Source organism: Passer domesticus, chromosome 4 (genome assembly GCF_036417665.1).
Source record: "Passer domesticus isolate bPasDom1 chromosome 4, bPasDom1.hap1, whole genome shotgun sequence".
NCBI classification, from domain to species: domain Eukaryota; kingdom Metazoa; phylum Chordata; class Aves; order Passeriformes; family Passeridae; genus Passer; species Passer domesticus.
Genome location: NC_087477.1, coordinates 76675150 through 76686930, shown reverse-complemented (window position 1 = coordinate 76686930; position 11781 = coordinate 76675150). Strand labels below are relative to the sequence as shown.

Genomic DNA, 11781 nt, shown 5'->3' with positions numbered 1-11781 from the left:
CTGAGGTACTTTGTCCCAGGTGCCACATCTACATGTATTTTAAATACCTGCAGGGATGGTGACTCCACCAATGCCCTGGGCAGCCAGTTTCCATACTTGACATCCCTTCCAGTGAAGAAATTTTTCCTAACATCCAATCTAGGCCCCCTGGTGCAATTTGAGGCCATTTCCTCTTGTCCTGCCACCTGCAATTCAGGAGAAGCTTTTCCTCATGCACAAGACAGGTCACCTTGTTAGAGAAGATTGGGTTGGTCCAGCAGGACCTGCCTTCCATAAAGCCCAGACTGACAGGGCTGTAGTTCCCAGATTCTCCTCCTGGCCCTTCTGGTAGATGATGAGTGCCACATTTGGTGACCTCCAGTCACCTGGGACCTGCCCAGGGAGCCAGGACTGCTGGTAAATGACAGAGGGGCTCAGTGAGCCCATCCATGACTCCCTCAGTCCTCCTGGGTGGATCCCATCCAGCCCCACAGACCTGTGTGGGTCAAAGTGAAGTAGCAGATCTCTGACCATTTCCCCCTGGATTATGGGGGCTTCATTCTGCTCCCCATCCCTGTCTTCAACCTCAAAGGGCTGAGCATCCAGAGAACAACTGGTCTTACTGTTAAAGACTGAGGCAAAGAAGGCATTAAGGATGATGTCAGCTGAGGTACTTTGTCCCTGTATCCTCCTTGCTTCCAGTAAAGGATGGACATTCTCCTTAGCCCACCTTTTGTTGTCAATGAATTTATAGAAACATTTTTAATTGGTTTTTATGGCAGTAGCCAGATTAGCTTCTTGTTGAACTCTGGCCCTTCTAATTGTCTCCCTGCATAACCTGACAACATCCTTATAGTCCTCCTGAGTTGCCTTCCCCTCCCTCCAAAGGTCACCTCTCCTGGCTTTGTTCCTGTGCCTTGAGCTCCAGCCAAAGCTCTCTGTTCAATCAGGCCAATAACGTTCCCCACTGGCTCATCTTTCAACAGCCTGCTCCTGCATCTTCAACATTTCCTTCTTAAAGCACATCCAGCCTTCCTGGACTCCTGTGTCATTCAGGACAGCCTCCCAAGGGATTCTGCCAACCAGCCTCCTACACAGGCTGAAGTCTGCCCTCCACAATTTTCAGGTGGCACTTCTCCTAATCCCTGCCTCCTTTCTCCCAAGGATCAAACACCCCAGGCAGCCTCTGACCACCACCAGTCCTTCCCTGTTTAAAACCAGCAGGGTATCTCCCCTGGCTGAGCTCACTCATCAGCTGCATCAGGGAGTTTTCTTCCACAAAGTCCAGGAACCTCCTGGACTGCTTCCTCTGCTGTATTGTATTTCCAGCAGACATCTGGTAAGTTGAAGTCCCCCATGACAACAAGGACTAGCAATTGTGAGGCTTCTCCCCAGCTGCTTACAGAGTACTTTGTCTGCCTCTCTTCATCCTGGTTGGGTGGCCTATAGCAGACTCCCACCAGGATACCTGCCTAGTTGGTAATGCTGTTTAGACAAAGCACCATTTGAAACGTCTCACAAACCAAGACTCACATTTTAACACGAATCCCACTGAGCAAATAAGTCGTCCTTGCTCAGAGAAAACATAACATGCAAAATTTCAACTCCACGCCTTAAGAAGGCAGTACAAAGTTCACATATCAATAACTGGAACTCTTCTTTTTGCTAGATAAAATTCATTCTAATAGAACCAAGGGGAACTAAAAGTAAATAACACTTCTATGAGGGCACTGGACTTCAACTTCTGGTTTGCATCATGCTAGATGGTCTGTGTGGCAAAGAATATAATAATGTCTATAAAGATTTCTACTAGCTGAGGAATCTGAAGATGTTTAACATGAAAAACAGCATTAGTGTCTTTCTGCACACCAAGGCAGATATTGAACAAAAAAAAAAGTGTTACACGAGCTTTTTACTATGCAAAGCAGATCACAAGTACAAAACTAACAACCAGCTATTCCCAGTATTGTTCAAAGACCAGCTTAAACCAGCAGGCTCTACAGCAGCATGCTCCATCCCCCTCACCTTATTTACAAAAGAAAGGCTGCTTGCTATACCAATTACCTCAGTAAAACACAGCTAAGGTTTCTGAAGAACTTACCATTGATTTCGAAAGGGAACAAGCTGCCACTTTTGTTCAGCTTCTCAGATGAGTACTGAAATCAATCAGAAAAAAAAAGTTTTAACTGTGGAAAGAGTCAGCATTCACTTCAAGGAAACTGCATGCAGTTTTCAGTTTTCCTATAAATGCAGTTAACAATGCCTTTAAAAGATGGGGTTTTCCAATGTAACTTGAAGAAATTCCTGAACAGCTGATCTTTATAAATAATCCTCTGGCACCTAATTATTTGTAATGTTTTCTGATATATTGCTAAATATCAAACTGTTTCAAGAGTTACAACATTAGCCTATGTGAATAAACTGGAAAATTAAGAGTGATAATTCATCCTTAATGAAAGAGCTTTGATCCAATTCTCATTTCAGCAGAGAGGAAATTACAATCTGGCAGTTGGGTTTCCATTTTCAATCTTAAGGCTAGAAGGCAAAACACTTCATCTTCAACTAAGGGACAGGAATAGCTTTATCTAAATTAAATATACAAGGTCTTGAAGTTTACCACCATGAACACTGTTCCAATCAGGCTTTATTAGTATTTTACATTTTCTTATAATCAACGTAGTGATTTTTTTTTTTTACTTCTTCAAAGTAGAAAAGCTATTGAAAAATATCTTTCCTATCAGCAAAACATCTTTAGTAGACTGACTGCTTTTTAAATCTCAGCTTATTGGTGGAAAACATCATAACAGCCATGCTTAAAACAAGGTCTGTGTGTAAAGACCTTCAATTAAGCCTCATCAGTAGCATCTACATAGTAAGACAAGTTTGTAACTAATTTACCTAAAAAATATTACTACAAAGGCATTCTTAATGGTCTAGATTTCTCAGATAAATCACAGAGCCTGCAAATCCAGCATCTATAAAGGAGCTATAAATAAGTGGCTCATAGCTCCATCAACCCAAAGGTCATTATTCACTCCCCCACCACCACCTCAGGATGGAGAGGAAGATTGCTTTGAAAAACAGCAACACACTTTATGTGAACATTGTTCTTTGTGTATAGCCAAAGAAGATAGCATTGTACATACACTTCCTTTCCAGATACAAAGTCAATTTTTAAACAAACATCCTTGGGCTACAAAGCTTTTTTTTTTTTTCTGTACAGCAGCACATAGTGCTAGTGACAACTTTATATCCTTGAGCTCCACAGAGACAAACACTGAGCTGTGGTAATATTCCCTTGGTGTTATTGTTTCACAGGTAGGAAATAACAGAACAGGACAGGACAGGAATGAGATTTTTAATTTTATATCAGCATCTGCTTATGAGACAAACCATTTCATTTTTACTTTGTAACTGCATCTGTAGATGCATTTATAATCTCCTTTTAAAGAAGCTACTCTGCATAAACAGCAGAACCCCAAGTTTAAATTTCCATTGGATCTTCTGTTAATTAGTCCAATTCAAACCATTTGAAATCTGCAACTTGCTAGTTCCATAGAATTCACATTTAAAAAGCCAGTGCCCATCTTTACTTTAATCAGGCACCAGCTTCATGTGAAACACAGGAGCACATTAAGGTAACAGCAGTTACATTCCAGCTGTCCCTGAAGGGGAAATGGACAAATTAGAGACTTAAAGATAAGGTCTTCCAACAAATTCTTCCTTTCCATCATTCCCCAAATAAAAGGTAATAACAACCTATTCAACTATCCAGACAGTAGCAACAGAAAATGTGTTTTCACAACAAAATTCTGTGTCAAAACGCCTTACAGCTGATTTAACCTGAGCCAGATGAAAAGTGTAATAAAATGAGTTAACACGGGCATAATAGTTAGGGATGTTTGAAAGACTATTGACACAGGCCAAGATATTCAGTACCCATAAGGAAAAGAACCTCGAGGACAATCCTACGCAGCAGTTGATACTTAGTTTTTACAGATTTCAGCCAAATGCATATTTAAAAAGGTTCTCTTCATGAATGTCCAAGTTATTTGATTGCCTGTACTTTTACCACCTTAAAAAGCCTTGTCCATCAGTTGGAGACTAAACTACTTGATCTTTGACAACTGCAGAGCACTGAAACCGTTTGTCAGGGGGAGCATGAAAAGCAGGATCATGTACACACAAACTATTTGTCCTCCAGAGAACTGCCATGTTCTCTAACTCGGGCAGCAACCTTGTCCTTCCAGCTATTTCTGACCAGGCTCTGGAGAAGTCAGTGCTCAGCTCCATGACAAAGCAGACATAACTCCTCTGCAACTTGGGATCTTTGACACAGAATCCTGCTAAGTCACAAAATTTCTCTGCTAATTCTTTGGAGATTCAAACCAAAAACGGTAAGAACATGACATGTGACATCACATGCTAAAAGGGAGAGTAAGCTGCACTATTTCCAGCAAAAGCTCAAGGCACTGAAATTAGGGTTGAGTGACTAAGAGGACAGTAAGTAAAAAATCTCTACAATAGATGTTTGGCTTTCTATAACTGAAACAAGAATACTTGGAAACAGTGTCTGCTGGTGTATTTTAACCACCTCTGGAAGCCCAAACTTGAGAAGACCCTGTCAGGCTGTAAATTTTTATAGGAGGGAGGATTTTTTTTATCTATACAGCACATGGCACAAGTCCCACTAGATATTACTGTAACAGGGCACTGAACCAGTTTATCAGCTCTCCTGGGCTGGCCACACTCTACCTTCCCCCACTCACTCCCTTTGTGCTAGGAGTTACCTGAATCTTCCTCAATTACTACTTTATTTTGTGATTATGCTTGAAAAGAGCTTGCAATTGCTGAGAACCTTGACAGAGAAGTCTGCTACCCTCTGTGTGAAGGAAATCTTCCTTAGAATAAGGCCAAATTATTCAACAAGGTCACTTTCCTGAAGAGGAAACACATCCATCTTGCAACTACTGCTTTTTGAATAGATGCTAAAACATCCACCAAGATCTCATGCCTCTGGAGAATTTATTAGAGAAATAATGGCATATTTTAAGATAGACATGTAAAACAATGAAACTACAAGTTTCACCTGAGGTTAGAATGGTTTGCTTCATGCCAAGAAGTGGAACTACTTTGAAATGCCTGTTCATAATTAGAATCTCTTTTGTGTAGCTGGACAGACTGTGTCCAAAAGGAAAGGAAACATTTAGGACAGTGCTGCAAGTTTCAATTGGTTTTCTGAATCTTAACAGCTGTTCTTTCATTAAAATACTCAAAAAGACACCTAGTCTGAACTGAGTAAGTGGAAGAGCTGTGCAAGTGAGGCTGACAACTAATTATAATTTACATCACTAATTTTAAGTGTTCTTTGCTAGCAGAAGCCAACTGTAACAAAAATAATTCTGGCTATTCTTCTACCCTCCAATGTACTGCATTAAGGACTTCACAGCCTGTGCTATCCCTCCTCATTATACTCAGAATGACAACTTCATCTTCATATTTTTAAAATTAATGGCTTTAATTTCAAGGCTTTTTTTTTTTTGCAGTTTCCAAGTATATTTGAGTTCCTCCAATTTATCAGCATCCTTTCCAAACCACAGGGAAGCCATTGTTTATCATTCAAATACTAATTTAACCACCACCATACAGATGTGACTCAGTCTGAATAGGCCATGCCAGACCTCAATTTTTCTACCAAATATCCTCCAAATGTGACTGGATATGAAATAGTGAGGAGGAACACTCTGACCTTTTCTCAGGATGCAAAGAAGTGATTAAGTCAAGTAGTCTGACCAGTGGCTTTTCCTCTGAGGAAAAGAGTTTAATTCTACATCTTTTAACATAAACAAGCTTCAAAAGTTAAAAATAACAAAACCCCACATGCCTGGAAGGGGTTTTACAGTAAAACTTGTTCCTTTCACAAATCCTTGACTAGCAGTGCTCATGTTTCCTTCTTAATACCACACCTTGCATTCTTAGAGCTCACATGCTGTTACTCCACAAATCAACATGAGACTCTATACAGCAATATGAAAAAGATACAAGTTTAGTCAGAATACAGACAAATCCAAGACTTCTGAGCTCTCTGAAAGTTCTGTGAGTTCAAGGGACCAACTATTTGATTTTGTGCTGCTGTCAACCCATGAAAGTCACAATGTGCTCACAGAACTTCTCACCTCTTTTGTGAGGTAGAGTTGAGCAATCAGGGACACCATCTTGTGAGCTACAGTACCCAAACTGAGGAGAAAAGCTTGGGACAACCTTCCTGCTTCTACAGCAAGTCACTCAGTCATTTTCCTGCAGGCAGGTGCAGGACAAGGCTGTACAACATCACTGAGCATGCACTGGCTGAATTACACCAGCTTGGAAAATTAGCATGCCATTTAACAGAGCACTAAAAAGCTGCAGCCAGTATTTTACAACATAAAAGAGAGGTACTTGGTCACCACACAGCTTACACAAATGAAAAAGTGTACTATGTCCTATACATGTTGTCTTTGTGCCCAGTTCGGCTGCACAGTACATAGCTTTGAAAGAGCCATTCTTTCTTCTTTTATAACCCTCATTCATGAGCTGTATAACAGAATAGCTTTTCCCCAGCTATTTTATCTACTTGTGCCCAGACACTTGTGCAGATGCACAGTAAAATGTATCACAAAACTGATAAGGTTTAACTACATTAACCCAGGCAAGAAAAGTTGGTTTTAATCCTCAATCAGCTCACAATGAGGTTCACCACATGGTGTCACAGAACTTTGTGCCAGCACAAGTAACAAAAGGTGCAGCTAAGATCACTTCAGAATTGCTCCAAATTGCTGCTGCTATTAGAAGAAACAACAGCACTAACCTGAACTTCTTGCCAAAAAGCCTGTATGTGCTAGCAGTGATACCAGACTATCACCAGCAGTCTTTTTCTCTTAGTGCCATTTAGCAATTGCCTTCACCAGTGGAAAAAGCACACTTTTTATCATCTTAGGTTCACATTTTAGTCAGGAAGTCATTATTTGCTACCATGGACCCTTTTTAGTATGGAGCAACCTACTTGCACACTTTTATTCACACTTGCTTCTCTATTTCCACACCTCACTATGCAATTTCCACACTTTTTCAGGGTGCCATTGTGTACAAACAGAACCTGTCCCTGTCCTCAGAACCTATTTTCTGTAAGAACTAAAGCACTTACAAAACCAATTACTTGACAGATAAAAGGAGGAGAGGAACAGGAGAAGGCTGAGGACGAAACAACTGATGAGACATCGTGTGCCATTTTCCGCTCTACTTGTTCTTTTTCATGCTTTATTGTAAGTCCAGATAAGGAGAGGAATAAAAAACAACCAACCTACAACACATTACAGCATTACAGCCAACACACTCCTGTACAGACTCCACACAGTGTAAAAGCAGTAATATGTCCTTCTCTGCTATTAGAGGTCTTTGGTAAAAAACTTTCAGTGACTATTGGTAAAAAGACTGGAAATTACACGGTGATGCTACATGTTTGTCACTGAACACTGCTACTGGCTGTAAGTCATTATTGGCTCACAATTAGGCCTCAGATTTAGTTACAAATTATGACTTTGCCAGTTCAGATACAGCAGATTCTCCTACAAAACCGCATGGCCCAAATGCTTCAAACCAGACAAAATAAATGCAAGCTAAGTATGCACTTCTGAGAGTGAATCTGCCTTTCAAAAATAGCACATATTTAAGGGGCAGGTGAAATAAAAGTAAAATCAATTATTGGAAGAACTATAAAAAGAACATGCTACAGTTTTGAAAATAAAATTGCTTGATTAATGTCTACTGTTACATATCCTTACTGGACAAGGAACTGCATCCATGACAATTGCAGGTGCTTGTGAACAAATTCCACCGCAGTCAATTTGTTTCACCTGCTTTGGGCTCTTGAAATCAATAAGGAAGCAGCTCAGTTGCTTAAGTAAGTTAAAACACAGAATTAGAAGTAACTGACATACTTTTTAAGAAAATAAAATATTGGACCTGAAGTAACAAGACTAGAGTAGAACAACACCTTGACATTTAGTCAAGTTTTTGTGTCCCACTGGAACACTACAGTTTGACCTGCAGAAGGGTGACACTGTAACTGAAGTCAGCAAAACAAAATTAGTGTATTCCATACAGAACATGGTTTTAGGATTCTCAGGTAGGCACCTAGAACTGACAAGAGACTGTTCTGCATTACTCACTCTGGAGCAGCTATTTCATTCACAAGAGAGATGTGAAGAGAATAGAAGAGAATAGATTCCTTCATGCCTGAATTGCATTTCTGAATCACACAATGTACCCAGAGACTAAACCAGCAAGAATAACCCCATAAACTACAGTTTTTCAGAGCACCAGGCATCTGAGACACTGAAAAAGCCAGGATCCATTCTACTAGCACCAACAACAGTCTGGCAGTAACCTGACTTTTAGTTTAACTGTATTTAGTTGATGATCTGTTTTCCTTCTGCCCAGTGCCGAGAGTTACCTACATGGCAGTCAAAGATTTTTATAAGTAAATACCCTTGTCAGATATAAAGCTATCAAGCACCTGGTCTGTATGGGGTGAAGAAAACTTCAGTCCATAAAAATACATGTGCATTTTTCTACTACAAAAGGAGTCCTGAGATGCTTGGATAATCCTTTTCAGTCACTAGAACACCAATTCATTAAGAGAACTGGCTTTTTGCTACTTAAAATGAAATAGCAAGGTGAAAAAATCATTAAAGTAAAAAAGCATCATTTCAAAAATGGACTAAACACTGAAGATCCACTTTTCCTTCCCATTACAACTCTCACCCAACCTTGCAAACCAGCTGAATTCTGGCTGATTTGCATTCTTGAATTTATTATGCAGTTGTGAGTTACTTGGCATTTCACATTTATTTCATGTTGTTTTGGTAGATCCTTACCAGATTAATGTTGTATGTTTTACAGGTCAGATCATCCAAGCTCTGGTTCTGCAGCTTTTCTGTTATTAGTGTTACCATGGTAGTTGTTCCTTTTCCACTGCTCACACAAATGTTGGAGGCTCTTCAGTCTCTTCTTTCAATACTCATGAGCCATTTCTGGTTTGGTCTAGAATCTTGAGATTTATGCTTCCATCTTACTGCCAAAGTTTAATTCCAAATGCTGTCAGTGTGTCATGTCTGTTTTCCTGTAAAACTGGATTAGAAAAAAGGAAAAAGTCAGAAAAATTCTTGGATATATAATAATTAGTACTGTAATAACACAACTCTTATTTGGACTGTTCCCTCAGGTAAATATATCATTTTGTGACCAATGCTGATGGCCTGGCATTTCAGATTACACATCTCTACTTATGAAAGAATACTCCTATTTGAGATTTCACTGATTAAAATTTCAGAAAGGAGATGAGACTCATTAAAGGTGCAGATCAGAGTATACTGTTTGGCTGTTCCCTGCTACTGAACTGCTTCTACCTAGCAGTTTAATCCAAGGCAGAGGGAAATCTTTCCCTCATTAAACATACCTAAGCCAGGTATGATGGAAGAGCACATTTCCCAGGCACTTACCCCCATACTGTACTGCATGTTTAACGCTACTTGGCACGTTAAAGCATTCTACTGTATTTTTTCATCACTAATCCCCTCTTAAAAAGAAAAGTGCAGTGGGTAACAAACACTGTCCCTACTTCCTAAACCCTCAGCTACTTTTAATATCTTGCCCTGTGGTTTTCTTCAGCTTTTTCTTCCAAAGTTACATAACTGTTACCTGTCAGCAAGCACCAGATCTGGTAACCAGGACAGATTCCCATAAAATTATCACAGACAACACCTTTGATATCTTTATTCTGTGAGCAGTCATCTAAATCAAAAGCACTAGATTCATCAGCTGCCTCTTTTTATCTTAAACATCCTCTACATATTCTCTCTCTAGTGACCTGCATTAACCATTCTTGATGATTTAAGCTGGCCAAGGATGTTCAGGGACCACTTATGGAATATAAAGTGGGAAGAGATCTTCATAGAGCTATTTCCAAATTTAAATATGTGGCTTTGGGAAGGAACATGGATGCTACTAGGACTGTAAGTTTACTTACATTTTCTAGTTTAACATTTACGATTAAAAAAAAAAAGTTGTTTTCAAATAATGTTTCCATAAAATATTGCCTCTTCTACACTACTAATTAGCTGTTTAAATAACCAGCAGTAGCAAGGAAAAAAAGCAACTTGAGGCTATGAGTCAAGTTAAACCCACTTAAAACTAAGATATTAATAGTAGTAATGGTGATGTTAGACTATTTTTTAAACCTGTTGCCTTTAAGTACATCCTCAGATGTGATTTTCATATGCTAACCATGCACTATTTCACCTTCACAGCAGTCTGCTACACACCAGCCTCCCTCAGCCTGAGCTATCCCATAAATGTAACTTCTGCCCTTGTTCTTATATCTACTTTTCTTTTTGCTGTAAGACAGAATGCTTGGAAATGCTGTTCCACCACAAATAATGCTACCCAGATAGCTGGAAATTCAACTGATCTGTTTTTACTTAATGTGTCCTATTTTCAGGAAAGCACACAAGTTGAAATATTTACATCTTGTTCTGACATTACACCAGGTCAAATATTAAAAAACCCTCAAGTTCACACACTCACTGGTTGAGGTGGCACACAGACTGTTCAAGGTGAGCAGTCAAAGCAAAGTGTGGCCCATGAAATACTGAAGCCAGGTTTAAGGGCAAGCATGTGAACACAGCAGTACCTAGAGCAGCACAATCCAACGTTGCTGAGCCCCTTTTAAACCTGGTGAAGATTAAAGTAAATCAGGAAATCCAGAATAGAAGTCACAAGAAAGGCAGACTGGAGGTCAGATGTTGTTCCTTTACAGGTTGAAAACACACTGAAGTCATTCAAAACTGGTGCAAAGACTTTCAGATCTATGTTAAGGATGAATGTTTCCACTAGTAAGAGGCTACTACTAAAAACCAGCTGAAAAGTTCAGCACATGTTTAGTTAGTTCTATTTGGAAAGGACATAGAATAATTTGTGGGTTTTCATTTCTCTCAAGTAAAAAAAAAAAAATCAAAATTCAATGAAGCTACCAAAGATGGGAGAAAAATGGATCTGTAATCAGTTAATTACATTTTGCTTAGTACTTCAAATCTTCAAATGTTTCAGTGCAATTTTAAGTCAGCTTAATACAAGCTAAAATAAGGAGAGACTAGACAGAATGACATTAGGCTTTAGTTAATGAACCAATTGAATCCAAGGATAAAGGGAAAGCAAATGAAATCATAGAAGCACAGAAACTTTCAGAATCATGCTGAATTATAGTTATCCACATTCATAAATTCTACCAGCTACTGAAATTAATATTTGGGCACTGCAACCATTCAGGCCCCTTCTGACAGCACTGGGACCCTATCAGCTCTGAAACACAGGCACTGTGAAAACCACCCCCAAAAAGTTTCACTTTAGCAGCTCATACAATAATCATTTTTCAAATGGAGACAAGCTCCATTGATGAAGTTTTATTTTTTTAAGAATGGGGCAGGGATGAAAAGGTGCTGTTAGCCCAAAAAAGCCTTCATCTAGCTGCTCCCACTTTCTCCTGCTCCCCCACCATGAGTCAATTCCATTCCTCAATATGAAGCACAACCCTGATAGCAGGGGTTGTAGTTCACATCAGAAACACGCTTTACACACTTCTCACCACTTTACAAGGGTGAGAATTCCCTTCTCACCCTTCTTAAATGCGCTTGATCAGTACACTGGTATTAACTGTTTTACACTAGAAATCTGTTCTCACTGGGCACTCCTTGTTAAGGATGACAC

General features: G+C 39.5%; 1 protein-coding gene across 5 annotated transcripts in view; it reads right to left on the bottom strand.

Moving 5' to 3' along the window:
• The window catches only part of FAM53A (family with sequence similarity 53 member A), a 69884-nt gene that overhangs the window by 40256 nt on the left and 17847 nt on the right, over nucleotides 1–11781 (bottom strand). For all 5 annotated transcript variants that reach the window (XM_064418934.1, XM_064418936.1, XM_064418935.1 and 2 more), the window contains exons 2-3: nucleotides 8895–9147; nucleotides 2081–2135 (exon numbers count right to left, since the gene is read on the bottom strand). In XM_064418934.1, the coding sequence (XP_064275004.1) occupies nucleotides 2081–2135; nucleotides 8895–8972 (133 nt within the window). In that variant the 5' untranslated portion in view covers nucleotides 8973–9147. The remainder of the gene's footprint in view (nucleotides 1–2080; nucleotides 2136–8894; nucleotides 9148–11781) is intronic.